Source organism: Linderina pennispora (assembly GCF_002104995.1).
Source record: "Linderina pennispora strain ATCC 12442 chromosome Unknown DL89scaffold_5, whole genome shotgun sequence".
NCBI lineage: Eukaryota > Fungi > Kickxellomycota > Kickxellomycetes > Kickxellales > Kickxellaceae > Linderina > Linderina pennispora.
In genome coordinates this window covers 964849-992607 of record NW_024468253.1, presented here as the reverse complement: position 1 = coordinate 992607, position 27759 = coordinate 964849, and the positions used below count along the sequence as shown (strand labels likewise).

General features: G+C 56.9%; 10 protein-coding genes across 10 annotated transcripts; 6 read left to right on the top strand and 4 right to left on the bottom strand.

Annotated features, from left to right (window-relative positions):
* Window positions 1–4645: 4645 nt before the first annotated feature.
* Window positions 4646–5341, top strand: DL89DRAFT_222660 (kinase-like protein; the record flags this gene model as incomplete). Its single annotated transcript, XM_040884594.1, has 1 exon — window positions 4646–5341. A coding segment is annotated over one exon (696 nt), but the record flags the coding sequence as incomplete, so codon positions are not given.
* A 1248-nt stretch (window positions 5342–6589) lies between these two features.
* Window positions 6590–7800, bottom strand: DL89DRAFT_142003 (uncharacterized protein). Its single transcript, XM_040883446.1, has 2 exons — window positions 7035–7800; window positions 6590–6826 (listed from the first exon to the last, which is right to left on the bottom strand). Exons 1-2 carry the CDS (start codon window positions 7677–7679, stop codon window positions 6782–6784), a joined length of 690 nt encoding a protein of 229 aa, XP_040744425.1. The 5' UTR covers window positions 7680–7800; the 3' UTR covers window positions 6590–6781.
* Window positions 7801–8646: 846 nt separating this feature from the next.
* Window positions 8647–10483, top strand: DL89DRAFT_141316 (uncharacterized protein). The gene is made up of 2 exons (XM_040883443.1): window positions 8647–8681; window positions 8789–10483. Exon 2 carries the CDS (start codon window positions 9004–9006, stop codon window positions 10261–10263), a length of 1260 nt encoding a protein of 419 aa, XP_040744424.1. The 5' UTR covers window positions 8647–8681; window positions 8789–9003; the 3' UTR covers window positions 10264–10483.
* Window positions 10484–11137: 654 nt separating this feature from the next.
* Window positions 11138–12048, top strand: DL89DRAFT_315480 (uncharacterized protein; the record flags this gene model as incomplete). The annotated part of the gene is made up of 1 exon (XM_040891035.1): window positions 11138–12048. A coding segment is annotated over exon 1 (832 nt), but the record flags the coding sequence as incomplete, so codon positions are not given.
* Window positions 12049–14235: 2187 nt separating this feature from the next.
* On the top strand, window positions 14236–18457 carry DL89DRAFT_266956 (ras GEF). Its single transcript, XM_040887318.1, has 8 exons — window positions 14236–14388; window positions 14416–16209; window positions 16262–16423; window positions 16473–17140; window positions 17178–17411; window positions 17441–17553; window positions 17576–18021; window positions 18042–18457. The coding sequence occupies exons 1-8, from the start codon at window positions 14350–14352 to the stop codon at window positions 18309–18311; spliced, it is 3726 nt and encodes a 1241-aa protein (XP_040744422.1). The 5' UTR covers window positions 14236–14349; the 3' UTR covers window positions 18312–18457.
* Window positions 18458–18459: 2 nt separating this feature from the next.
* Window positions 18460–19289, bottom strand: DL89DRAFT_266955 (uncharacterized protein). The gene is made up of 3 exons (XM_040887317.1): window positions 19050–19289; window positions 18734–19001; window positions 18460–18644 (listed from the first exon to the last, which is right to left on the bottom strand). The coding sequence occupies exons 1-3, from the start codon at window positions 19159–19161 to the stop codon at window positions 18518–18520; spliced, it is 507 nt and encodes a 168-aa protein (XP_040744421.1). The 5' UTR covers window positions 19162–19289; the 3' UTR covers window positions 18460–18517.
* Window positions 19290–20759: 1470 nt separating this feature from the next.
* Window positions 20760–21694, bottom strand: DL89DRAFT_141288 (uncharacterized protein). The gene has a single exon (XM_040883442.1). The coding sequence runs from the start codon at window positions 21470–21472 to the stop codon at window positions 20936–20938; it is 537 nt and encodes a 178-aa protein (XP_040744420.1). The 5' UTR covers window positions 21473–21694; the 3' UTR covers window positions 20760–20935.
* A 259-nt stretch (window positions 21695–21953) lies between these two features.
* DL89DRAFT_274710 (Adaptor protein complex AP-1 gamma subunit) lies at window positions 21954–24713 on the bottom strand (the record flags this gene model as incomplete). The annotated part of the gene is made up of 7 exons (XM_040889226.1): window positions 21954–21973; window positions 22065–22272; window positions 22314–22458; window positions 22586–23107; window positions 23235–23926; window positions 23948–24193; window positions 24222–24713. The coding sequence occupies 7 exons, from the start codon at window positions 24711–24713 to the stop codon at window positions 21954–21956; spliced, it is 2325 nt and encodes a 774-aa protein (XP_040744419.1).
* Window positions 24714–25247: 534 nt separating this feature from the next.
* DL89DRAFT_292432 (uncharacterized protein) lies at window positions 25248–26115 on the top strand (the record flags this gene model as incomplete). The annotated part of the gene is made up of 3 exons (XM_040890307.1): window positions 25248–25846; window positions 25882–25935; window positions 25998–26115. 3 exons carry the CDS (start codon window positions 25248–25250, stop codon window positions 26113–26115), a joined length of 771 nt encoding a protein of 256 aa, XP_040744418.1.
* Window positions 26116–26385: 270 nt separating this feature from the next.
* On the top strand, window positions 26386–27182 carry DL89DRAFT_292431 (uncharacterized protein; the record flags this gene model as incomplete). The annotated part of the gene is made up of 3 exons (XM_040890306.1): window positions 26386–26498; window positions 26602–26764; window positions 26808–27182. The coding sequence occupies 3 exons, from the start codon at window positions 26386–26388 to the stop codon at window positions 27180–27182; spliced, it is 651 nt and encodes a 216-aa protein (XP_040744417.1).
* Between the last annotated feature and the right edge of the window lie 577 nt (window positions 27183–27759).

Here is a 27759-nt window from a genome sequence, read left to right as displayed (position 1 = left end):
CGAGGGGATGTGGAATGTTGGGGTGCCATGCGGGATATGAATGCGTATTTCCAAAAGAGAATATTGGGGTTAATCCAGAATAATCGTGTTTAGGTGGACTCCAATGCACCGGGCGGTTCAGCGGGTGGCATTCAGACTGCGCTCCCCGCGTCGGCTGATGCTGTGTTTGAAGCTCTACGTAAGCTTGTCGCTAGTGTCGGACAGGCTGCTCGCAATGGCCGCAACTTCACTGCTGGCATATCTGAGGCACCCGCTTCCCAAGGTAGGTGGTATTTTCTAGGAGCAGGCCAATCTGACTCTTTGAAACCGATTGCTAATGCAACCCGTACACGCCTCCTATGTGTAGATCCGCCAGATGGCAGGCGATCACCTGTTTACCGTTCTGTGCATAAACCGGAAGCCTGAGCGACGATGTCGACGATGCTGGTCTGGAACTGGGTGCGGAAATCGAGCGGCTGGTAACGGAGACCGACTGGCTGGCGGGCGGCGACAATGCCGGTGCAGCCCACCAGCGTCTGGCTGAGCTGGTCAAACATGTCAGGTGAACGGGCGCCGGGCACTGTTACCTTTTTGTTTTCTGTGGCTCTAAAAATGGAATAAATGCGTTTCGTCATTAGTACGCTCCTCCCGGAGGCTAATGCCAGCTCGCATGTCTGGCATCCAGCAAAGTCTGCGCTCTCCCTCTGTCTCATTTGCAGCAAAGAGTGCAGCAAATCACCTCTTGCATGCTTCGTGCGGGTCGCTGACCACCCCCTCCGCCCCGCCCATGTCTGCGTTGCCCAGCTGCTCAGCGTAATTCCCACCTCCGCTGTCTACTGCAACAAAGGGGCGCGCGCCTTCTCTTCGATTCTGGGATATTTTCCGCCGGCTGAAAATGTCAGCGACGGGGTGTCAGTGGCAGGGACGGCATACCACCCCCACTCGCACACTGTGCGTAGAACTTTGTCGCTCTCTGTGGAAGCTCGCCCAGTTCGCACATACAGCCGAGGCGCTGCCTCCCTCGCCCTTCTTGACTTTCCCTCAACCTCTTCTACTGCCACCACCTCACTGCTCTAGCATCCCCCAGCAATAAGGAGAATAGGATAAAGGTAGGGCCCGCACCGTATATTACGTCCTAGACTCTTCCCCCGCGACGGCACCTCCTCTGCACCCCTCTCCAAACGCTCGTTCCGGCATCCAGGCTAGCGCTCATTATTGTGACACCCACCCCCTCTTCGCCGACCTGATCTCTTTCCTGGTCTTCTCCCCCATCGCCATACATCCAGTTTGGGCTATATTAACATCTCCAGCCAGAATTAATAGTCCATTCTGTCGACACGGCGGTTGAAATAATCGTCGGAGGTTCTTATTTTCTGGGTTTGTGTGCCTCCAGCTGCAATATTAAGGAACGGTGAAGGCCTGAAATCGCGACCTTAATCGCCATTTGTCTTTGCCCTTTGTTAATATTTCCGAAGGCTCGCATCATCGCCGCTGCTCGCACCGGCTCAGCATCCGCTCGCCCACCTCGTGCACGCCTTTATAAAGCAGTGGTATATCTGCTGCTGCCGATTGCGTGCTTCTGCCCAGCTCCCTCAGGCACGCAAAGATCCGTCAGTTCTCCCTTTACTGCTGCAATATCGATAGGCCCCTGTTCTTCAGACTTGTGCGCTCTATTTCGCTTTTTTTATTTGTGTGGGTGGGACCACATTTTGCAGCAATTTATCCAACCACCTGCCGCCTATCTAGTCTCCACCACCACTGCAACTACCGCCACCGCCCTTTGTCGCTCTCCACCAAAAGGGCTGCATTCTCTTCTCTCTTTTCTCTTGCCTAGTATTCGCCCAGACCTCTCCTTCCTGCTTCTGCTTTCTGTCCTCATAGCGTGCCTTTCTCAGTGCCCATTTTCCTTCGCTGTTTCATTGCGTTTCAGACCCACTCCACCACCACCACCACCACCACCACCCCGCGCGGTCGCCAACTCCACGCCTGCGTGTCTTATCCGGTTCTCTCTCCCGCCTTCAGCCAGGCTTCTTTTTCTGCCTCGCCATTTCGCTGGGCTGGGTCCGCTCGCAATTCGACAACATCGCCAAGCAGGGATATGCAACTGTAGCTCACACACGCCCTCACTTGCCACACCATATTCTTATACCAGCCTATTACCCGCATTCGCATACTCATTTGCCTCAGCTAGCAGCATAGCCGGAGACGGACACCACGGTCCAGCCCTTTCCCTGTCTTGGTCACAATTCACAGTTTCCGAATTAGGTACCGTAGCCTGCTAGCAGCGTCAACAGATCAGTCACAGAACACAGAGCCCGCTCCTGGCTGACAATACGATTTTTGGCTGATTTGCAACCCTTTTATTCTCTTATAGCATGGTCGATATCCCGTTTCCCTTGTAGCTCCTACTCTATATTTGCCGCTTCTTGCTTCTCTTTGAGAATCGCACCCGTCGCTCCAGCGTCAACGCACACCCCGCCGCACACCCCTGCCGCACACCGACAGCGTCGCTTTTCCGGCCGCTCAGGCTCCAGCCATATCTTTTTCCAAAAAAAACAATCAAGAAACCCCTCGGACATTTCGAGTCTGAGCCATACCTTCGAGCCTCTTCTGGATCGAGAACCAGCCCGTATTCCCTCTGCGTCTGCAGGTACGGCCTTTCCTCCTCCTTTCCCGGTTGTGTCTCGGTTGCCCTTGGGGCCCGTGCACTATACAGCACCCCCGTGCTTAGGCTCGGAACCCCAGCTCTGTCTGCCCACATATAGCCGACACATGTCAACACACTATCTCCTGACTTTTGTCTTCTCCCTGCTTATAGGTGACTGATAAACGGACAAGGGCGCTTTCTGCTCCAGCGATTAGCCAGCCCCTCCGCGCCGTATTCCTGCTGTTTTTTTCCTCCAGGTGGAAGGTTACACCGACTAACTCGCACCGGCTCTGGGCGCTTTTTTCTTCGCTTCCCCTCTGGCAGCCATTTCGCCAAGCACTATTCCCCAGCTCAGTGTTCGCGATCAGCCCTTTCGGCGTCTTTATTCACCTGCAACAAAAAGCTGAGCTTTTTTATATTTTCGCTTTCCCAGTTCCTTACATCGGGATTTTCGCTACTATATCGTCGCCGCCGTTTCGCCGAGCAAAACAGCACTGCCAGCTGACCCGCACTTTCCCGCCCGCCAGTGAAGGCCAGTCAGCAACTTTTCTTGTTTGCACAGGAATCGTTGCTCATTTTCTCCGTTTATTTATTATTTCTTGGGTCTGCTTCTCCCTCTCGCTGTCCTCCTCCCCTTGTTCGGCATCGACAGCAATCAGCCTTTTTGTATTTCACTGTTGTTTCTCCTTCAGTGGGCCTTTCTTTCCTCTTCATTTTTCATATTTCCCTCCTTTTCCTTTTTCTGTTTCTTGTACCAGTATTCCTTCCCTTTTTTCAACCCCGAGGCGAAAAACTGCAACAGCGACGAAACTGGCTTCAACTCGCTCTCGTGGCCTCTTTCTGTCGGGTTCCAGTTCTTCCTCAACCACGCAAAAATTTTTCTTGCCCAACGCTCGCGCAACCCACCGAAAGGACTACGTTGTCCAGCCGAGCGCCTCAGCCTGTACCATAGACGCTAGTTTAGCCCGGCGTTCCACAGGCTTCGTTTCTCCGAGCTTTGGATTAAACGCTCTCTCTCCTCGCCACGATTTTGCCTCGTATTTTCCACCCGCTTTAGCCCCTGCACCGCGTCCTCTCGGAAGACCTGCTCGTTCACAAAATAATGCTCGCCTTCCAGCAGCAGACGCACCAAGCGACGCAGCAAGCAGCAGCAGCGGCCCAGTCAGCCGCAACCGCCCCTTGGTCTTGCACCTACTGCTGTTTCGGCATCAGCTGGCAGTGCTAGTGCCATCGGCTCTGCCCTCGCAGCCTCTACTGCCGCTGCTGCTGCTGCTGTCGCCATCGCTCCCCCGTCGCAGGCTTCGTTTGGCAAATCGAGACTCGGCACGTGGAATTCAGGGTCGAAGCCCAGCGATCAGCAGCAGCAGTATTCGTCGCGCAGCTACGCAGCTGGTGGCGGCAGCGGTGGAGGCAGCTCATCGTACCGGCCTGCATGCCGGGGGTGACTCGCACTCGCTGTCACGCACTGGTAATCCGCGCAGCAACAATGGTCGCTCCCAGCAGAAGCAGGCAGCAGCCTTTGCGGCTCCACACTGGCGCAGCTATCACAACCACTATGTTCAGCACCACCAACAGCAGCAGCACCATCACGCCAACGGCACTGGCAGCGGTAGCGGTGTCAGCACTGGACGCCGCCAGGCTAACCGCCATGGCAACAACAGCCAGCACCACGGCATCAACCAGCTCTGGCGCCAAACCAACGCCAATGCCAACGCTGCCGCCAATGGATCAGCAAACACGGGACTGACCATCAACACCGACAAGGCCCGTGATGTGCCAGCACTCATGTCCTCGACCTACCAGGGCACCGATTCGCCGCTTTTGTCTGGTATCTCGCTCGCTCTCAGCAAGCAGAAGAACCAGCAGCAGCAGCAGCAGCCGACTGTCCCCTCGGTCAAGGTTGCGCCGCCGCTGTACGATGTCCCGCAGCCACGCACGCCGCACCCGCTCTCTCCCGCCGACTCGCTCAAGACGCCCGGCTACGTCGACCCAGAGAGCCTGCCGTTCCCACTCGGATCAATGATCACCGATAGCAGCACAGGCAAGCAGTACAAGTTGCTCGGCGTGCTCGGCGAGGGCTCATATGCGGTCGTGTACCTGGCGCGCTGCACCTTTGACAACGCAAAGTACGCGCTGAAGTGTCTGTCCAAGCTTGGCCTGACTGCGACGCCAGCTCTCGCTCCAGCGCTCCGAGCTCGAGAATCCATGCCTGCGGTGTGCCCCCACCCGCATATTGTGACGCTGTACTCGTACTTTGAGACGCGCGACTGGCTGTTCCTTATCATGGAGCGCGTGTCGGGCCCCGATCTCTACGACTATATCACGCAGCACCCAGCCTTCAACGCCAACCAGGAAGAGCGCCGCTTCGTCGAGGCCACGCGGCTCTTTGAGCAGATGATTGACGCAGTTGCCCACATCCATGCGCTCAAGGCGTACCACCGCGATCTGAAGCCCGAGAACTTCATTCTCGGCGCTGACGGTAATCTGAAGCTGACCGACTTTGGGCTGGCCACGCGTGAGTCGCTGTCGACTGACTTTGAGTGCGGCAGCAAGCCGTACATGAGCTACGAAAACCGCAACGGTGGGCTGAACCCGAACGACCCCACGGTGTACGGCCCGCGCGACGACTACTCGCCACGTCTGTCCGACGTCTGGGCGCTCGGCGTGCTGTTCCTCAACCTGCTCTTCGCCCAGTCGCCGTGGACCGATCCGTCACGCGAGTCGTGCTTCAAGTTCTGCCAGTTCCTGCGCGAGGGCGCGGGATTCCTGGTCGGCCAGTTCCCGAAGCTGCCGCGCGAGGTGGCCGATTTCCTGGTGACCCGCGTGTTCTCGCCCGAAAGTGGTCGCTGCAACGTGCTCGAGTTCAAGCAGTGGGTTCATGCCCTCGGATATCCCGTTCAACCCGCTCAAGCCTGGAGCCACTGCGCCGCGCCCGATCAACTCGCGCCACAAGAGTGGTGGTGCCCAGGGCTCCCGCCGCACTGGTGGTGGCTCTGCGGGCCGCTCGATGGGCTCCGGGTCGTATGGCAAGAAGCCGTCGCCTGGCAGCTTGACGCACCACTCGTTCACCAAGCTGCACAACGGACAGCGTGCTGCGCAGGCCACCACTGCGGTTGCTCTGGAAAACGTCGTTGTCTCTGCCAACGATGCTGCCCAGCGCAGCAGCTTCAAGACATCAAAGTCGCCCCATTCCAAGAAGGATGTCGCTGCGGCTGGTGGTGCCCATGCTGCTAAACAAACAGGCGACAGCCGCTATGGCCCGTCGCTGATGCCGCTTGCGCCTGCAGCCAAACATAACCTGTCGACGTCGGTCCCAGGCTCTGGTGTTCAGCCAGATCATCCCGGCCACCCAGGCCGCTACTGCGCGTAAGATGATGCCGCGCGAGCACAACCCGGTCGCCGCCAAGGCAGCTGCGGCGCTGCTGCAGTCGTCGATGCTCTGTTTGCCCAAGAACGGCCTCGGCCAAGGCAAAGAGGATGACAATACGGGTCTGCTTCCCACCGACGACAATGGTGAGGATGACGACGGCCACTCGTCGTGGAACCAGCTCGACAGCCTTTCTGAGGCCGAGGACGAAGACGACGTTGATATCGACAGCCACGATGGCCGTCCTGCCACCTGGCGGATACCGCGCTTCGGCAGTCGCCGTGGCCAGCAAGTTCCCCACACAGAGCATCGCCGCCTCGCTTGGAGTCAGCCTGGCCAAGGGCAACGCTGCTGCCTTCGACTCTGGACGAGGAGATGGACTTTTCAGTCCCGCTCTCCTTTGAGGATGTGCACAAGAACAGCATTTCAGCCCATGTACCATCGCTGCCGGCAAAAACTGCCGGTGCTGATGGTGCTGCCACTGCCGCGGCCTCATCGTCGCTCAAGCAGTCTCTGACCACAGTGCACCCCGTGTCGGCATCGACTGCGCTTGACAGCTCTTATTCCGACGAGCTCGACATTCTCGGCCACTTCAGCGAAGAGGAGGACGATGGTGCGGTTGCCCCGCTCTCTGCATCGGCGGCAGCCGGCCAGCAGACAGCCGGCCACCGTGTGCGTTTCAACGAAATGCCGCATCAACCAGCCGCAATCCTGCCTCTGGGACGGCCTAGGCCGCGTCAACAACGCTTCGACCAACTCGACCGACAGCTCGCTGACTGCGACCCTGGTCACATCGTCTGTCGAGTACTACAGCCCGCACATGAAGTCACCGCGCAGCCAGCAGCAGCAGCAGCAGCAGCCGTCGCTGGTGGCCGCTGGTACCGGTGCTGCCGGATACGCCGATGAGTCCGATGCAGACGACGAGGCAGACGGCAGCCGGCGGCCAGCAGAAGATGGCCAATGGCACTGTGCCGCTTGTCACATCGCCGCGCAGCACCAACCACCACGCCCATAGACACCACCGCCAGCCACCGCAGCTGCAGCAGATTGCCCGGCAGATGACTCACGCCAACGATCCTCCACCAGTCGCCGGTGATGCGCCATCGCCTTCCGTCGCCAGCCAGAAAGGGCATGCGTTCTCCGCAGATGATCAAGAGCGTGCCTGCGCCGGCTAATCCATTTGCTAGCAACCCGCTGTTTGCTGACGGGCAGACGAGCTTTTCGTGGGCCGATGACGCCGAGGACCTGCCCATCATCAACAGCATTGCCGCCCAGATTGCATCGACCACGATTGCCTCTGGCGCAGGAGTCCACGGTGATACCGACACCAACACATCCGCTGAGGACCAGCTGAGCGACGAGCTGCCGTGGGCATTTGACGACCAGAACCAGCATAGCGACGGCATGTTTGCTATGGAGCTCTGAACACAAAACAGCATGGGCGGCAGTATTTAGTTCTTTGCCTCCCTTTTCCCGGCATGTCCCGCACTGCAACCCTCCCCGTCCCCCACTATCAAAAATGTATAACACCTGTCTGAATTCGAAAGGAGCTGGATCTTTTTCGATGGCATGGCAGCCTTTTTTGTACTGCATCTGGGAGACCGTTCTGCATGGCCGCGTCCTCTTAAGCAGCCTGCTGGAGGCAAGGCCTGGCCACCTCGTGTCTCTCTGCTGCTTTATGTGCATCTCTTCTCATTATTTAAGCCCATCCAACACACCCCCACTGTACTTTTTCTCCCGTGGACGCCTTGTCCGCGCTTTGCTCCTTTTCTATCCACCCCCTTTTAAACTTCGGACTGTAGTTGTCTCCCTCTCCCCCTCTCCCTGCTCTCCCTCTGTTTGGGCGAGCTCTTGTTTTTTCAGATTCCTGTCTTTGCTATGTGCTTCAGGTTTCCTCACAACACCAAATAAATCTCGATGGACCACCAATGCCCCGTTCCATCCTCCCCAATTTCCGGCGTTGGAAACCAGACGTGTCGTGTTTTTGTGAGCACAGGTGGACAGCAGCGACAATGGCCAGTCCTGGAACCACAGTAGGGGTGATCGAGTATTTCCGGGAGCTAGTCGACAATGTCGGTGGCATTTGTGCGAGCTGGTTGCAGTAACGCAGCCGAAAGCAGCGCCATTACCCGAGACAGCAGCACGCGCCAAAGGGTGCCAGTGCATTTTGGTCACGCGTGGAAGGCATTTCTCAGATCATGTGCGGTCTTTGATAGTGTTTGATCGGTCCAGACCAAGAGCGCCATTGTGTCTACTTGGGCTATATGCAAATAAATCAAGTCTTCCGCAATGCCAAAGGTCATGAGCAAATTGGATATTTCATTCCGTGTGAAGGAAGGGGGATATGTGGCAGTAGCTCGTTGCAAAAAGGGGGGATTCGGGGGAACGCTCTCGCTCTGTTATGAAAACGTTCGGTTGTTTGGGCACCTATTTTTCTTCGTGCAAATGCGATGGAATTATTGAAGACCCAGCTGCTAAATAATGAACTAGTGGAGGTTGCGGAAAGCCTTTTATTCCTACAACTACTGTCTCCTCAACGGTGCTGCTGAGCCTTTTTCTTCGCTTTTCTTCCTCTCCCAGTCCGAATCGTTTACATATATTATTGTCCGCTATCATATTGCTGTTGTGCATTATTGTACATAGGTAAAAAGGCTCTGGCTCAAAAATACTCTGTCCTCGTTCTAAAAGGTAAGGAGAGCAGGATTTGCAGACTTTGACACCATCTTGTCATGTACAAGCAGACCAGTACGCTATTGACGCAAAGGCATCGTGGGTACTAATTGGCGACTTGTTAGCGTAGATCATTTGGAAGAACAGGCTGTACGCTCAGAATCATCCACAAGACACAAAAGAAGCTGGAACGCGCATTCATTCCTGGCATTTATATAGTACTCGCCTTTTCTTATCTGGTCAGTCCCTAACCCTTTCACTCACCATTCCGCTGAAGACCATTACCTCCTCTCATGAACCGATACCAAGCATCAACCACGATAATCTGACACTTGTGCCTATGGCTCTACAGACCAGCGCACATTCACGGTCAGCCAGCCAGTACAGCGGCATGGCATCTGAGCCGTATGCGTCAGAACGGGCCGCAGATGACGCTACGCAGGATCTCTGGATGGCCACACTGGCGCATGTGGAAAGCGATGGCAGCTATGCCGAGGTGCGTCACGGTTCAGCGGCAGCGCGGGAGAGCTGGGCCATGGCCACGCCTGAGCTGTCCGAGGCTGTGCACGAGTTCCCACAGCCCCGCGGATCGTGCGACGGGTCCGGCAGTGTGGCTCACCGGAGGCCACAGCAAACGGCGCAGCAGTATAAGCGCAACGGCAGCTTCTCCATGGCGCTATTGCAGAGCCACATGTCCGCATCGTTTTCCGAGGAAGAGGCCGACCAGGAGGAGGTGGAATACTTGTTTGACGACCAGCCCGGCGCCTCGCCAATCGCCACACCGACGGTCGCATGGCAGCAGATCTCGCAGGGCAATGGTGCCGAGGACGGGATGCAGGGGATCCGCCGTGGCAGCGTCTTGGCGACGACCATTAGTGCGCCGGTGTCGATGCGGTTGCCAGAAAACGACGCGTATGCTTACGGAAACAATGCAAGACGTGGCCAGGGCGGCGTGCTTTCGGTGTACGACCCTGTGACCGCCGTGCGTGGCGCGCGGACTGGCACCCGCAAGCACAGCCGCTCGTTGCTTGTCCTGCCAACAACGGCCTGGCATACAACCGCCGTCCACCAGCCAAGAGCACATGCCGCGGCAAGAACAAATGACACGGCGAATAGTGCCGACAATGCCGTGGGGAGCGGCGGCGGGAGCGCTCGCGGCTCCTCGCTGTTCATGAGCCGCCGCTCGTCGCCGCTGCTCAGCAGGGCCTCGTCAACAGGCGCTGGCCTTTTGGAAAACATCCGGAGGCTGTCTGGCTACACATCGAATGGGTCGGGAAATGGCCAGAGGAAGTCGATCGAAATTCGGCACCTGACTCCGTCACCTGCACCGTCATCGCAGAGCCACAGCTCTGGTTACGATAGTCACAGCGACAGCTGGTGCGGCAGCGGCGGTAGCGGTGCGATTCCCGGTTCGACAGCGTACCAGGAGGGCAGCGGCCGTGGGCGGATCGATTCGCCGGTGATGCGCCCAAAAGTAGAGCATTTAGCGTCGGTGGCGGTGCCGCCAGTCAGCGAGACGGCCACAATCTCGAGTGGCTTTGCAAGACACCGCAACAATCGTCCGCCCCTGGCACGTACCGCTGCCGACAACACCACATAGCATCCCAGCGGCTGTCCCTCCACGAAGATAATGTAGCAGGACTACAGCTTTGTACCACAGCGACTGCGAGCAGCGCTAGGTTGTGGGCAGCACAGCGTGCTGGATGGGGCGGGCGAGGATGCACAAGCGAATAGGACACCGCCGTCCGCTGGATCTGGGGCGGTTCCTAGCGGAGTACTACAGCCAGAGTTTATGAAGCGGGTGGGTGCCCGACTGGCGCTATTTTCGGACAAAAGCGCCCCTCAGCCAGCAGCCGGCGAGAGAAGCCTTTTTGCCTCTCCAGCTTCTTTTTCTACACCATCTCTACCTCTCCACGCTTCAAACTCTGTTTCCTCTTTCACTACCCTTCGCTTCAAGCAGCGACGATCCATCCTCATCGGTCTCTGCATTGCATTTTTCGACGGCATCAGCGCACACGCAGGCGCCTGTCGGAGTCACAGCACCAGTGTTTACTTCACACCTCGGCACACCTGGGGACTACTACGCCTGCCAATACTACTCGTGCGCCAACCCCTACTGCTCGCTTGCCCGACACCGCAGCGCAGTGCTATTCTGACAACGACGTGCTGGACGATTACCTGGATCCCCATTCACCGCCGGCACGCCCTACTGCTGACAAATCCGCCCCAGCAAGCACTGCCGTCACTACCACAGCTCGCAGAGGCCATGACCGCGACATTGTCGGTATCGACAGCAGGATCCGACAGCACCAACCTGTTCGTCACTCGCAGCGACTCACAGCAGAGCACATCACCTGACAGCTCCACATCGACAGCTCACTCAACCGTGATCTGCACGCCAGTCACCAGTCCTTCAGCAGAGTCTGCACAGTTACGACGACGACGACAACGATGGCGGACCTGGGGCCATCCCGATGGCTTCCATGCGCGAGGCTTTTGGCGGCTACATGCCAGCCGTCAGCGACGATGGGGCGCTGAGTGCGCAAAAGGATCATGCCTCCAATGTGCAGCATCATCACCATCAGCAAAAGCAAAAGCTGCAGAGGCTGCAGAAGCTCACAACTGCCGAATTCGACAAGCTGCATTGCTATGGAACAACGGAGCCGGCTGCCGGCTCGCGGGATTACCATGCAGATGCTGCAGCGGGTCGGGACAGCAGCTCGCAGAGTGGCGACGAGACCAGCTACGTACGGCACCCGACGCTTGTGTTTGATGGCTCGCCGATTCTGCGCGCCAGCGTCCTGGTGGACAGTGCCCGTGGCATCTATGAGGAGGATGAGGACCGCGAGGTGCATGGGTTTACGATCATCCCGAGGCTTCGCCATGACGGTACCAGCGAGACGTTTGTGGAGAGCGACACGGATGATGTGGACGACCACATGCCTCTGGTCCAGCACCATAGTCATCGCCCTTCGATGCGGCCTCGCTCGTACACGGACATCCCGGCACATCGCCCTGCACACGACAATCCCAGCAACAATGACAGGAGCAACCACAACAAAAACAACAGCGGTAAGTATCGCTTCTTTTCTCCTTCACGGTTTCTGGCTACTCTCCTGGCGCAGACACATGCAGTTTGTTCCCTTGCGCCGGCCCAGCGTGTCCTGCCCTTTGAAGTGGGTTCCTTTGCTCTCAGATAGGCAGTCTCGCTGCTTTTTCTTGCGGAATCCAGCACCGCACTCATGGGCAGCGTTTCTGCGCGATTATCCTGAGCATCGGTTGTGCAGTGAAACCGGCGGCATCTTGGAGCCTTCAGTCTACTCTGTTTCCACTATGAGCGCAGGCAACTTGTGTTCCTGTTTCCCGCTTCGCCTCTTGGAGGGGAACCTCTCACTCACTTCACAGTGTTTGGCGTTGCACTTGTGTGTCCGGGCGTGAGATTGAGAAAAAAGTAGCTACCGGGTGGCCGCAATCGGTCCTTATCACACCATTTTCCATTCTGTGTAACCATTGCTGTGTTTTTGCGATGTTGGGTATTTTGTTTTCCTTTGCTGGCTGGCTGGCTGGCTGGCTGGCTGGCGGCTATCTGCACGCATATCCCCCTGCCTCTTCGATCATGTCACACCTATTCTGGCCGATGCATATTTTACCATCCCCGCGGGCTTGGTCGCTGTTGTGTTCTGAATCTGCATACTGCGGACACGCATCGGTTTCTAATGCGCTGTTTGGGCTACACGCCCAAATGTGTCCGGTGGTGGGGCGTCCAGTGCCTCTTCATGGGGATATGATACGAGGGCATTGTCTCTTTCGCCCTTCTTGCGCAAACGGCTGCGCTCCTCCATATGGCTCGATTAAGGCTGCATTTTTCTAATGTGCGCCGCTTGTTAAAACATGAACCCCACTATCGCCCAGCAATTTACTTGCTCTGCCGCCACCTCCACAGTTGTTTGCCGACCCTCCCGCCCACAGTGCGCGTCTTTTCACACGTCCAGCCGTACAATACCGGCTGGTCTATTACGAGCAATACTGGCGTGCATCGTTTTTTACTACATTCGACCAGAACAATGGAGGGAGGCCTGTCTGCAATGCCATGCATGGCTTTCTCCACACGCATGGGTGTTTGCATATTTTCTGAACTGCCCACTCGATATACAGTGTGCCAGGCGATTGTTGGATATGCCTGCCAATATCAGCATTGCCTCTTGCTGAAAAACTTCCGATTGGCATTATATTTTTGGCTGCGCTTGGCGCTTCACTGCAATGACTTTCGTGTGCATACCCTACAAGCTCGCCCCTGATGTCAATCGGTCTGCGATCACTCGCAAGCACCGAAATGTCCGATGACGAGCACAAGCCAGCATTGCGTGCTTTGTCCGCTGCTACGCCTGTGCGCACATTTCTGTCGGTGACTATACCGCGCCAGATATACCGTCTGACTCCAAATTAAGTCGTGGCAGCAGCTCTGCAGATTCGCATTCTATTTCCGAGAACCATCGTCTGCACACAATTGCCTGCCATTGTTGTTGGTTCTGAATCATTCATTTGCCTCATTTGCCTCGACATAAACGGGCTGGTTATTAAATGGCGATGACCAAACGTGCCAGTCGCGTCTGGATTTATTGCCTTTGCTAATTATGCCTGGTCCCCCTCCCTCCAACTCCGTGTGCTCCTCTTATGGCCTCCAGCATGTGGGAAATGGCGTCTCTTTCAGCTGCTGATCGACTCGTGCACGCTGCTGGTAGCGACATTGTACCTCCCTTATTTTGCCAGTGAATCGTGCCTGGCTACGGCTCCTCGCCCTTCCCGCCATACTTTCTCTCCCTTCTGTTTGCTGGCCGATACGAATTGTGGCATGTAGCTCAAAGATTCTTTTCAACATTATCGAAATTCCTGTTTGCGATTTACATCCCGAGCACGGCCAGCTTCCCGGACTTGTCCTGTTGTCCACCAACAACCAGGCGTTGCTTATTTTTATCCTCCCTCCCAGCTACCGGCACATCCTTTCTATGCCACCTGGGATGCTGGCATTGCTATAAAGAACACTGAAGCTCCTTTGTCCTTCTATTTAACGGCCGCAGTTTGTATTTTCCACTTTTGTCCCTCTAAAAGCGTGCTCTGCCTCTAGCGATCATCCTTACTAGATCGTCTCTATTCCTTGCAGAGCTTTGTGCCGTACATCTTCAGCATCTCTACCACCTCACCTTTGTCCTGCTCTACCTTATTTGTACCAGTATACTCGTATATCCAGAGTTACTTTCTACCCTATATCTGCTAATTCGCGATGGACATTCTGTATCTCCGTCCCTACCTGAATATAGAACTGCCAATTATCGAATGTCGCGCATCTGAGGAGTTTGCCCATGAGATCGGGGCCGAGTACATCCCTTCAAATGTCGCGTCACGGCAGATCAGCATGACCTTTGGTTGCTGCGGCGGCGTCTCACACCACCACGGGTCTTGCCGGGCAAATCTAGAACCGGTTTGCATCCCTGTTCCGATTCCGGTTCCAGTTCCAACACACACGCCACCGCCTCTGCCAACAGCAGGCTCGGTAACTGCTGTACCACCACGGCCGCACACCGCCCACAGCTCGCCGCGGCTACGCTCGCATGAGGCGACTGAGGCATCACTGTGCCGCAACAACTTGTTCCCCAATGCAGTCAAGAAGCAGTCGCGGTGCCTTTCTATGCTGCTCCAGCAAGGACCTCACGGCGGTATTCGGCGGGTTGGCCCGCTGCTCATCACCTGCGAGCGCGGTGGTCGGGCGATCGAGCTGCTTAACCCTGCGTTTATCGACATGATGGATATACAGCCAGTTGACACGGAGACAACAGCGATGCTGAACAAATCAAACATCCGGCGACGCAGCTTCTCACTACCACCACACGAGCACACTGCCGACTGGTATGCGGCGATCGCCAATATTGTTGCGTCTCAGGGCTTGGCTTCACAGACACCAGTGGAAACTAAAAATGGCACAGCGGATGAGTCGACTGGTCCTGGAATGTGGTGGCCACTTAATGACGACAATTGTTCTGACGAGATCGTCTATGATGTGCACTTTTCCGCAGACTTGGCCGATTCAGCTGCACTCCACGATATCAGCCGGACTGCCCACACAGCACCACCGACACGAGCCGACTCACCAAGCAGCCTTGCTCCTCCAGCTCCCTTGCTAGCTGAGTCTCAACAGCAGCAGGATAGGCGGAGGGGATCTGTGTCATCTCACATGCGGACTACTAACGGACATGCTGCCCCCTCTCTTCTAAAGACACAGTCATCAATGTCCACACTGGCCAGGGGCACAGCTACGCTCACCCGCAGTGTCTCGGACATGTCGGCCGATCAGTCCGGATCTGCAGCCAACAGTAAGCAGCAGCCTGCGTCCAGCGGATCGCAGCTCATTGAAATGACGATGAAAACCGAGTCAGGCACAATCACTCGCTGCATAAAGTCGATGTCGCTTCGGCTGCTCGTTAACCGTCTTGCATCACCCGAGGGCAACGTTGATTCGGACCTGCTGACAGACTTCCTGAACTCCTACCGCTTCTTCGCTCACCCTATCGACGTGATGCGGCTGCTGATTGTCCGCTACCTGAACTGCTTTGCGCCTTGCAGCAGCCAGTATGGCGACGGCAGTGATGACGACGGTGATGACAGCAGTTTTGAGGAGGATGGCTGCAGGTTCCTAACCATCAACGGCTGGAAGACGCGCATGCCGCAGGAGGCTGATTCGGTGCGTGACAGCAAGCCTTCGTCTCCCTCAACGTCCTGCTCGCGAGAACTCCCCCCTCTGGCACGCAAGGACGGTGCAATCGTGCAGCTGCGCGTGATGAACATCATCAAGAACTGGATAAAGTTCCATCCCCACGACTTCCGTCTCCACCATCGTCTCACACGCCTGCTGTTGCTGTTCCTCTCCCACATCCAGAAGCAGCCTGGTCGCGCCGACTTTGTCAACAGCATCCGGCACAAGCTGTCGTCAGGCAAGCTTTTGGCTGTCGAGAACCCGCCGTTCATGGTCAGTACCCCAGCACAGTTTGCCACTCCAGGCTCTGCCTTCACCTCGCAAACAACTAGCGAGCGCAACTCTGAGGTCAACGGCACTCTTGCCGAGGGCACCCGATCTGCACTTGATCTGTCGATGCAGTGCAGCAGCCGGACCAGCCAGCCACCTATTTCTGCAAACATGGTTTCTACCTACAGCCGCAACGATGCTGGCGATTTCCCGAGCACTCTTAATGTTGGCATGGGCCATCTGCGCAAGATGTCGTCGGTTGCTAGTCTGAAAAGCATCACTCTGCATGCTTCTGCCTCACAACAGCAGCAGCTGCCGACGCTTGGCACAAGCACCACCGCTACTGACAATGGTGCCGGTACAAAGGGCGGCCGTCATAACAAGAAAGGGTCAACGTCGTACTTTATGTCGCTGTTCCATCATCGCAGCAACAAGTCCACTGCCAGCTCTCTAGACACCAGCAGTAGCTCAAATAGCGGGCGGGCATTCAATGCTGCGCCAAACCGCACTTCTACGCGCACCGAGCATGTCGTCGCTGGGACCTGCTTCGGACTGGTCGTCGATTTGCGATGGCGTTGAGCCCAGCCTGCGTATTCCGAATGGAGACATGTACGCCAACGACTTTGGGTCTCTGGTCATTGAGGCGCTGGCCAACTCTGGGATCCCGACGCCGCAAACGCCTGTGGGTCGCACGCTTCTAAACTATTCAATCGCCAACCGCAACCCGTACCGCATCAACCTGGTGAGCATCGACCCGGCTACGTTCGCCGAGCAGCTCACTTTGCTGGAAGCATGACCTGTTCATGCGCGTCAGTGCCACCGAGTTCTCGCTCAAGGGTCGTGTCGGGAACCTCGAAACCATTCTGCACACTATGCAAGGCTCCACTCCCAATACGGCACGCAGCTCGGTGTCGACTGAGGGATCCGGCCCGCACCAATCTGGCAGCATATCCGGCCCGGTCAACCCGGTACCGAACCTGACTGCAACCATGTCGTGGTTCAACCAGGCGACATACTGGGCCGTGCTTACTGTGCTGTCAGAGCCTACTACCGCAGCCCGCGCTCTGATCGTCAAGCAGCTGATCCACATTGCCTTTCACTGCCTGGCCCGGCGCAACTACTACGGCGCATTTGAGATTGCCATTGCGCTCGACAACTCGGCTGTGCGCCGTCTTCATGAGACGTGGGCACTGGTCCCGCCGCTGATGAAGGATATTGTCGCCAAAATCCTCGAGATTGTGCAGCCGCGCATGAACTTCCGCACCTACCGTGAGTCGGTCCGTGCTGCTCTGAGCGGGTCTTCTGGTCCCGACGAGGACGTTTTTGATGCAGTTTCCGAGCAGATCAAGGGTCTGCGCTCCAAGGACATGGCAGCTAGTATACCGTCGCACATTGTCACTGCCAGCGGAATCTCGTCGGCCGTCGTGGGCACGCCCAATGTGTCGGGCAGCAGCTCGCCGTTCGGCAATATTATTCACGGCAGCCTTCTTTGGTAGCAGCAACAGCGACGAGGGCAAGCAGGGCGCGCGCAAAAAGTCAAGCGCCCAGCCAAACTCTGCGACGACGGCCAAGGACGGAACTGCGCTGCTTACTGAGCAGGACTGCGCCTGCATCATGTATGCAATTGGCATCCGCTCCGCTTCATTTGCGTTCACCGATCCCAGCGCTACTGGTGGCTACGGTGGTGGTGTGACACCAACTACCCACACATCGGTGCCGGTTACGGGCACGTACAAGGGCAGTCCGTGGCGGGACCAAGCCATGCGTCAACTGGAAGCGGCAGCGGTGCCGGTCTTTACAAGGGTACCGCCAACAGCTCGTCAACCAACCTTGCTGATCTTGGTGGCGATCTGCGGTCGCGCCGTGCGCGCAGTGCTTCGAATGGCAACAGCAGCAAGGCTGGGTGCCGGTTCCAAGCAGAGCCGCCCCACTACCAACACCACCCCGCTCCCGGTAGTTCCGTTCGTCGCTGTGCACATGACCGACCTGCTCCACGCCGATGAGGCCAATGCCACGTACTCTGACGATCACCCGCAGATTGTGCGCTCACGTAATGGCGTTGCCCATGGGCAGTCCACGGGCTCGACGTCGAACCGGCGCAACCTGCGGTGCGATTCGGCCGCCGTGTCTCACGTCAACAATGCGCAGCCGTTGGTCAACATGCAAAAGTTCCGCATGATTACTGCAATGCTTCGCGAGCTCTGCGTTGCCCAGCGCACAAAGTACCCGTATGTGTCGGATGTTTCCCTGCAGCAGCAGATCCACAGCGCAGTGCGCAGCATCAAGGCACAGACTAACGACATCTTTGGTGTGGTCCAGGATGTGGTCGCGGCCGAGGAGGTGACCCAGGGGGCACCCAGTCGGGTCGTTTTGGTGCCGCCCTGTCGTCCCCGTTCCACCGCACCCGCACGGGATCGTCTGCCTCGCGTGTGAACACACCAAGCGAGTTCAATAGCAACTCGTTCGGGTATCCCCTGTACCAGATGGCGGCGATGCAGTTCCAGAATGGCTTCGAAGCCGTCGAGGGCTCGATGGCCTGGGACTGCGCTGATCTGAAGGACAACCAGGAGCTGGAGCAGCGGCTTTATGATCTGAGCAAATGGGTCGAGTCGTCTACTCACCAAAGATAATTCCTCGTCACGTCACTCTTTACTCCTCCCACGCACAGCCCTGTTTCTTCTACTTTTGTGTTTCTAACATCCACACGCGCACGTGGCACTTCCACCTCTCCCCCTACTGCTCTTCGACACCTTTACTTTTGTACCATTTTTCTTTGTGCTAAAAAATGAAATGCATTGATAACTTAGGAAATAGTACATTGGAAGAAGATCTATAGTTAGATGCAGGCGATTAGCTGCTGCGAGACCATGCCCATCATGCCGCTGATGTGCGGCAGAACAGAGAGCCTGTATGTCCACCATGCAGTGCCGAATATAATGCCGAACCATGATGCCAGCGACGACCTGTGACAGCGTGTGGTACCCGATGAATACACGCGACAGGGCAGCGCCAAGTGCCAGCAGGTTGATGAAAGTTCGCCAACAGTACATACTCGAGGCATGGTGGGCCGTTGCAGTACTCTGTGAGCAGCATCCGTGACAACACAGTGCTGAAGTACATGACTGCGGACGAATGCGACGATGGCATGCCGTAGGATTTCTTGCCGTGGTTGTAGCGAGTTGGACGCTTCTGGCGGATAACGAGCTTTAGCAGCTTGGAGAGAATTGCGCAGAGGACTGCACCCAACGCTAGATGTACCATGGTTGCGTTGTGGTAGTAAAGGAGGGCAATGAGAGTGCTAGGGCTGTCCATTCGCGTGTCTACAAGGAGGCTGATACTTGTTAGAACCCTGAAAAGAACCCGGAAACGGCATGTGCTGTTGCTTATGATTCTTACCTTGTCGAAGAAAACGAGGATTGGCCTAGGCACATCGAATTCCAGGGTAACAATGGTGTTATCGAACATCTTGAAAGCGCCCATATTGTCCATGGCAGTAGAAATAGCGTGTATTCCGGTTGCGATATAAATATGTAAATGCATCGTTGTAGGGAATAAGGAAATAAGGATGGAGCGGTATAAAGTGGTGTGCAGTGTAAGTAGTTGACGAGGGATGCTGGAGACAGTGGCTGCGGTTCCCTCCCCTGGAATCTTTTATACGATCGCTGGAGCTTACCATTATGGTGGAAAATTGGGCTGTCCAGAGTGGCTCAAAAATGTGCGCTCATGCCTGTTCGCTTATCTCCTGTGGATTTGCTGCATTAACAGACATGCCGCTGACGACACAGGGCAAGACAAACTTGATTGCCCCGACTTGTCACTTGATGTCCTTCGTGCCGTCAGCGAGATTTTACAAAAAATTAGCTGGGGTGGTGCAGAGTCCAGGGCTGATGATTTTTTAGCACCAAGATATCTTCACGTAGCCCCAGCCGTGGCTGCGGCATTAGAAAAGCCTGCCGAGAATGCGAACGCATTGTTACAAAGCCTACAAACCCTGGTCAATGAAGTGTGCAAATAATCGACATGCTGGAGCAGGTGGCATTCACAGTTGAAAATAGCCCACCTGATACGCGCCTTGATTTATTGAGGCTTTTTGACAGCTTTTAGAGGGGGATTCTGACGAGTGACGTTGTGTGCGGGAGGTGTCGACGAGAAATCAAGCGAGCGATCGGGGGATGAAAAGTGGTGAAGGTTTGTCCGGGCTCCTTGGCAATTGTGCTAAAATCATGCACCCCGCTCGCGGCCCGACGCATGTGCGCACTGTGTTCTCCGCCACAGCCCAAAAATACATACATCTTGAGGATACCCCTTCCCCAGCTGTGCGGCCAGGCGAAGTAAATCACGGTTTCATGTGAAAAACGGGCTACATAAGCACCATTCCTCCCTCATCCTGGACATTCCGGAGAATACCAAGAAAAGGGAGAAATCACGGTAAGCAGAGACACTACATGGCCTAGTGTCGTCACCCATGGCCTAATTCTCGCCTTTTCCTTCCCGCGATGCCCGCGATGCCCGCAATGCCCGCAATCCGGTCAAATCCATATTATCTGGACGCTTGGCAGGGTCACGGTACCCCTCCATCTGCCCGCGGTACCAGGCCAATACCTCACATCTCATGTGAACCTCATGCATGTTGTCATCCAGGGGATCAAAGTGTGGCCGACATCTGCGCAGCATGTCAACATATATCCCGAGATACTGAGTATACCTCCTGACCACCGACTCTCGGCGCCGTGGCCGTGGCAGGTTGGCTGCAATCCAGGTCCATCTGTTGGGGTTTTCCTTGTGTAGTTTGTAAAGCGCCAAATCTTCCTCGCACGTCCACACTTCGCTGCAGAGCCTGCTCTCGTGGCTAGAGCGCATAGAATGGAATTTTGTCCGACACTGGTTGGCAGTACGTGTCATTATGCGTGAGGCAACCAGCGCCCAGTTGATCTCCACTGGCGGTGTTCCGTTGACAGCTGCGGCCGCTGCGGACCCGCTTTCATCCTTCTGCAGGGCATCCAGGAACCGCCCTGGCGCCTGCAAGTCCCTGATGGCTCAATGGCCACTTGACCGAGCTCCTCTCGCTGAGCCTTCGCTGGCACTCCAGGTCTACCAGATGCAGTAGCTGTGCGGTTTCGTCTTCTGACCACTGTCCACGGCGGACGCCCGGCTTGACGCAGTATGCAATGTAGTGGGTGCGGCATTGAATGTGTGTGCGACCAGTCGGCATGGCCTCTGCAATTGCCTGCCAGTCGCTCCCCGTGCTGACCTACTAGTCTGAGCAGAGCGCGGTGCTCATCGCTGCTCCACATGCCGCCAGAAAACACCGGCTGCGTGCATAGCCTGTACAACGACAGGTACATTGCCCCGTAGTTCTTGTCTGGGAACTGCGTGTGTAGCTGCCAGAAATCGAATGTGCGAGACTCGACCAGCAGCCTGCGTAGCCTTTCGTCGTCGCTTTTTGGTCCACGGCTCTGCCTTGCCTTGCTTGACTGGCTTGTATTTGTACGCAGGGGTCTTTGGATCGGATTTGCGCCTCAAGTCCTTCCTCAGCGGCGGCTGTGAGGGTCCTCTCCGGGTGCGCAGATACCGATATCTGTTCTTGCATTGTATGACTGAGGCTGCTTTTAATCGCCTCAGCAGTCTCCTTCCACGACATATTGCCGACCGACCGTAGCGCTATCAGCAGCTTATCCTCCTCCGGTGTCCACCGCTTGTACGTTGACACCAGTGATTCCTCAATCAGCGATTTCGCCGGGTTTTTGGTCCCGGCAGCCGTACGCATTTGCTTGAGGAGATTTTTGTACATGCTGTGACACTGCTTGTGCGTGCGCTTGCCTGCCGGGCATTTGTTGCGATATGCCAACCCAGTCAATGGCGCCAAGCCGAGTGCGCTGCTCGCTGATCAGGGAGAGCAGATGCTGCTTCTCGGAAGCGGTCCAGCGTGGATAGTGTGCGGACTGAGATGGGGATGCAGTCGGGTGCAGCTGGAGTCGGCGCAAGCTGCAGGATTTTGCGTCCTAAACCGATGCAGGTACGCCGTCGGTGGACTGCGTCTGTCTTAATGTTAGATGCAGGCGCTGCAAGCGTCCTTCGTGCTATCAGCAGGCACTGCTTTGAAGGCACAAGCGCATTGGATATGCTCGAGATATCATGATTCATGGAGTTGGGAAGTAGCCATAGAAGACAGGTTTAATGGCAAGGAATTGGATATTCAACTATGCGTTTCCCCCACTACGTGTATACTCGCAGTTATGGACAGGGGCCATGTACTAATGGATTGAGATGCTTCAGGAATGTGACAAACAGACTATGTTTAGAAAGAAAGTATGTGAATGTAAGGTAAGAAAGGGAATATGAGTGTGGGTGGCTGACTACACAACCGAGGCCGGGAAATCCACTAAAGTCAAACATGTTGTCGACATTCTGGCTGCCCGACTGGTACGTCAGCTTCATGCGCAGGCGGATTGGCGACCTTGTCGGGTTTGACACACGCACCAGCTGAGTCGCTGAGACACCAACGGCAATGTTCTGGCTTGAGGGCGGCAGAATCTGCAGCTTCTGCGACTTGGGCACGGCCACCAAAAAGTTCAGGCCGGAGATGGCTGCCTCGCCGTCCATTGTAGAACGTCGCCAGCATGTCAACGAACTGTGGGCAGCTTAGGCTTCTTTGAGGGTGTCATAGTAATGCGTAGGCCATCGGCGTTGTACACTTCGTACTCCTTGTTCAGGTCCGGCCGACTGCTCGGGCTGGGCAGCCTGAGCAAGGTGGCGGTGAGGGCGTTGAGATTGACGCTCCACCCAGCAAGTCGCCCAGCAGGTCGGCGTTTGACTCGGGGTGCTGGCGCAGCAGCAGCAGAGGCAGGAGAAGCAGCAGGGGGCACGTCATCCATAAGATTCAGCAGATCCTGAGACCACCGACTGTTTGTTCTTCTTCTCCCTGAGCGCTCTCTCAGCTGCAGCCTGAGCCGCCGGATCGCTCTCATCAGTGTCTGTGCCCAGCAGGTCGGCCGCCTGAATGGCCGGCCGAGAGATGATAGTCAACGCCTTCATGCGCATGGCAGTCGGGTTCAGCACGTACTCCTCGTATGGCACATCGGTGTACTCTGGTGCTGGCATCCGGTCGACGACGCCTGCGCGCACGCTGTCGAGCTGCGAGCTCAGCAGCTTGGCGAATTCTGCACCGCGTGCCTGTGTTTCGACATCCATTGAGCGAGTATGCTTCTCGAGCGCGCTGCGAATGTTTCCTACCACTGCCGGGAGGTGGGAGAACCGGCCGGAGAGCTTGGCCAAGGCAGTCAGTGCGACATGGTGGCACGAGGGGGCCACAACTGGCGACTTGGCAATTGCTGCCAGGAGACGCACAACGTCGGCAGGCTCGGGGATCGCCTCGGGCAGCTCGCCATTCGGGTCAATGGCGGTCAGGGCCATGGCAGATGAGGTGCTCTCAGCGCCAGGACTGCTCTGCTTGCGCTGGATTGGCTTGCCCAGGGCACCAAGGATATCTAGAGCGTCGTCATCAAGACCAGCTGTGCCAGTAGACTGCTCAATTGGCGGCAGCCCCTGATGACCCGTTGGACACTAGCAAGTCGGCGTACTCGCCAATGAGCCAGGAGCCAGCAATCACCATCTTCTCTTGCGAGATATCCTGCTCTAGAAGGGCAAAGCTGATGCGAGTCGCGCGGCGCTGCAGGGTCTCGTCAGCCTCAGCAGCAACCAGACGGATAAACTTGAACATGTCGCGGGCATTTAGGTACTTGCCGCCATGGCGCATAACGCGCAGCATAGTCTCGACACGCCAGTCGAGCGAGTCGCCAAACAGCGTCACTGCTGCGCTCAGGCGGTACACCATCGATGGGCGGAACTCGACGTCAATGGTGGGCAAGGCCTTCAGGATCTCGGCGACGATCGGCTTGACGTTCTGCGCGTTGATCAGGGCAAAGCTCAGGTCGAGCGCGCGCCGCCGGATACTGATATCGCCGTCGCCCAGACACTGCAGCACGGTAGCGCGGTGCCGCTGCACGGAGGGAGCCTCGGTGATCACGGCCGTAGACAGCGTGGCCAGGGCCACGTAGCGCACGTTGTTGTCCCGGTTGGCCAAGAATTTGCCCAGCAGATTAATCGCCAACACACGCAGCGCCTGCTCTGACGGAATGGCCAGTGCTGTGACTGCGCACTCGTACAGAATTGCTGTGCCTACATTCTTCGAGCCATCGGTCTGCGTGGCCACCTGCGTCAGAACATCGTTGAGCTCGTCGGCAGCCTCCTGCGACCCACGGGCCACCACGCGCAGCAGCCGCAGAATTCCAACCTGCAGGAACGGATCCGCGATTCCGCCCACCTCGTGCTCGGGCGACGACGTCGACGCCAAGAGGCCCTTGAGCTGCCGCACAATAATTGGCACCAGCTTGCGGCCCTCGTCGAGCGCCTGCTGGCTATGGTTGCACATCTCGGTCACCAATGCCACAGCAGCCAGCTGCACACCGTGGTGCTTGTCGCCCAGCAAGGAGCGTGCGCGCCGCAGGAACGGCTCCAGCGAGCTCTGGCTCCTTGCGCACGATCCGGACCGCTGCCATGGCGGCCTTCTTGCGCAGGTACGACCTTGACGAGTCGATCAGCCGCTCGACCTCGTCAACCAGATCGTTGGCAACCTCCGATGACGCAACGTTTGACAGCGTGCACAGTGCCAGGCCCACCAGGTAGTCGTCGGGGTTGTTCATGTCACTCTTCAGGCAGTTTGTCAGCAGCGTCAGGATCTCCTGCTTCTCGTCCAGCAGGAGACTGACGCCGAGGTAGCCCACCCGCTTGTCAGCAAACTTGGAGCTGGCAGCCAGCTTCAAGCACTCGAGCTGGCCAAACTGCACCGGGAAGCCAAGCAAGTAAATGTACAGCAGCTTCTGCACGTTGACGTACCGCGTGTCCTGCGAATTGTCCTCCTTGAACGATGTGCGGATTGCCGCTGATTCCCGCTGGATAACATTGCGCTCATCCGCCGCCGTCTTACACACGCGCACTGCTCGGATGAGGTCTCTGAGCCTAAAAAACGACATTTTGTAATGTGTGTGTTTTGCGTAGTCCTTTCCTCCTTTGGCTAGGAATAGGGTGCTGGAATTAACAGATGTGGGAAAAGTAGAGCTTGGAGCGTTCAGCGAGGAAAGGGTCGCATTTGCAGAGACAGGCGAATTGTGCATGCACACAAAAGCAGATTCCGGTCCTCGTCACTACAGCGAATGCAGACCTTAAATCACATCACGTGAGATGATCGCCAATCTGCCAGATCAGAATCTGCGACGCGCCAAACCGCACGGGAGCGCGCACAAACGCGTCCATTGTTTCGTCCAGCCATTCTGCTCGACAGCGGCATCCTCACGGCCTGATTCCTTCCCTTTTTCCTCCGCTCTCCACTGCCTTTTTCTCGCTTATATCTCCCTCTCTGTTTTACTCTTCGCTATCGAGAACCACTGGTTTTCTATTGTCTGCGACGCTTCAACTGTACTTTTTATTATTTCTCGTTTCACCTTCCTCCTCCCTCTTAATTTGGGCCCGTTTCAGAGTTCCCAGCGGAATTTGGCACTGCAATGTCCATGTCGTCCTCTCCCCCACCACAGCAAAGCAGCAGCCAAGCAGTCCCGGCGCAGACGCCCGAGCGGCACGCACACCGTCAGCCGAGCGCCTCAGGCTCGACCATCCAAAGCGCGCCTCCGGGCAAGCGCACAATGCACTTTGTGGGCAGCCCCGCAGCGCAGCAGCGCAGCCGCGAGACACTGGAGATAGTGCAGGTGACGCGGACGCTGAAAGAGGGCCTGATGCGGCTCAAGGCCATGGTCGATCCCACCACAATCCTGCTGTCGCCGACGCGGCGGCCAATGCGGGCGCTGCGGGCGCACTCGGCAAACTCGCCGCTGGTGAGCCCTACAGGGCACAGGTACCGGCAGCTGAGCAGACATAGCTCGATGGTGCCGCAGACGGCGGCTGGCCGGGAGGGCGTGTTTTCGTGTCCGCAGCGGCTGGAGAGGCGCGCGGAGAGCAATGTGGCGAGGGCGCCGAGATTTGAGCTCTCTGGGATTAATGAGGATGAGAGGGCGGCGGAGACGATGATTTTGATTATGAATTCGGAGCATTCGAGTCAGCAGGCATCGCCAGTGTCGCCGCCTGAGCCCAGGCCAAGGGCTGTGGAGCAGGAGTCTCCGACCAGGAAGCGAAGGAGAGTGGAGGGAGCAGCACAGAGGAGGAAAGCGATGATCTGTCGCTGCTGGTTGCTGGAAATAAGCGGTCAATGGACACAATCTCCCGAATCTACAGAGGACGACCAAAGCGAGCAAGCGGAAGTGAAGACAGAGGAAGAGCAGTCCGCAGGAGTCGACAGAGGAGCTGGCAAAGGAGCTGACAGAGGAGCTGACAGAGGAGCGGACAGAAGATGCGTCAGAGCCATCGTCACCAAGGGACAAGTGACCCAAGCCTTTCATCGGTTGAGGTTCGATCTGCAGTGGCTAAGACATGTGCAAACTGGTACAAGCTGCCGCTTGCCTTATGCATCCCACCATGACATACATTTCCAAAAGGGAGGCTGCATCATGTGCCATGATGGACGTTCCCCGTAACATACCTAATGCCTAGATTTGCATAAATTTTCGGAAAATGACACCCGCTGGGTCGAAGGCAAGAAAAAGCCTTTACAATCAACACACACAACTCTGCATTGCATAAAGTACTGCTGAAGCAATGGAAGACATTGGACTCGCACTCGCCGACTTTGTCAGCAACATGGAGAATGTGCCCTCGGAGATCCGCCACCTGTTCTCTGAGATCACAGATCTGGACGAGAAATACGCAGAGTGCGTGGCCCAGATCCACATGCAAGAGCGGCTCCTGCAGCGCGACCTCAAAGACAAAGCCAACCGCGAGCGGGCCTCGGACCGCGAACTCCAGATCCTCCAGACGCTCGGAAAAGCAGCACGCAGACGCCAAGCAATTCAGCCTGGAGAAGATCCGCCTGACCAAGAAGGCCATGACCATTGTGCAGCGGCATTTGACCAAGCTGGATGCGGAGATCAGACAGTACGACAAGTCGGGCGAATCGACCAAGCGCATCTACACGCCGGTGCACTAATAGCCTGGGCACAGTGGGTATTTCCACGGGCGAGCTGGCGTTCAGGCAGCCGAAGCGCATGGAGAGCGTTCCGGGCTTTAGCATGGACGGGGACGGCGGGTTTGCCAGGAGCGCGCCGAAGCGCAGGCACATGGGCGGGCAGGCGCCCAGACACAAGAAGCAGCTGAAGATGGCGTCGATTGTGTCGCTGGATGGGTTCGAGGAGGCTGGGGCTGGCATCGAGGAGTCGGACGACCAGCTGTACTGCTTCTGCCAGCAGGTGTCGTATGGAGACATGGTGGCATGCGACGGCAACGACTGCCGGTACGAGTGGTTCCACTGGGAGTGCGTCGGGCTGACATCACCGCCCAAGGGATCGTGGTACTGCCAGGAATGCCTGGCCAAGTTGCTGGATGACGACGAGGCCTGAGGGATCGTTTTAAATGACATCAATATTAAATGTTGTGAAAAACAAGACTCCAAGTGTATTGCTGGCATTACGAGATGCTGGACAGCACGCTCAGGAACTCCTCGGGCACAGTGGGGATGAGCTCGGCGCGCACACCAGCGCCAGCGCAGGCATCCTTGCCCACCTGCTGGCCAACGCGGACGGTCTCGCTACTCCAATCGCGCGTGTGCTTCGCCTGCTCGCTGCCGCGCTCCTGCATGCGAGGTCCACCACGCCAGCCATTCGCGGCTCGTGGGCACAGCAAACGGCAGGAGCTCGACCGAGTCCAGGAGCTCGTTCATGTCCTCGGCGCGGCACTTGCGGCCCTTCGGCCCGCGCAAGCTCGACGACATGGTGTCTGGATCGCTGGTCACCGACTCGGTCTCATCGGCCACGGACGACTGGTACGAGTGTGTGGTGGACACAACGGCCGAGTGCGGCATGTTTTGGTACACGTCGTGCAGGAACGCCTGGCCGTCCAGGTGGTCGTCTTCGTCCCGCCCGGGCTCAGTGGTGTTGGCGCGCCGCCGGCCGTCCAGGCTGGCAGTCTCGCTTGAAT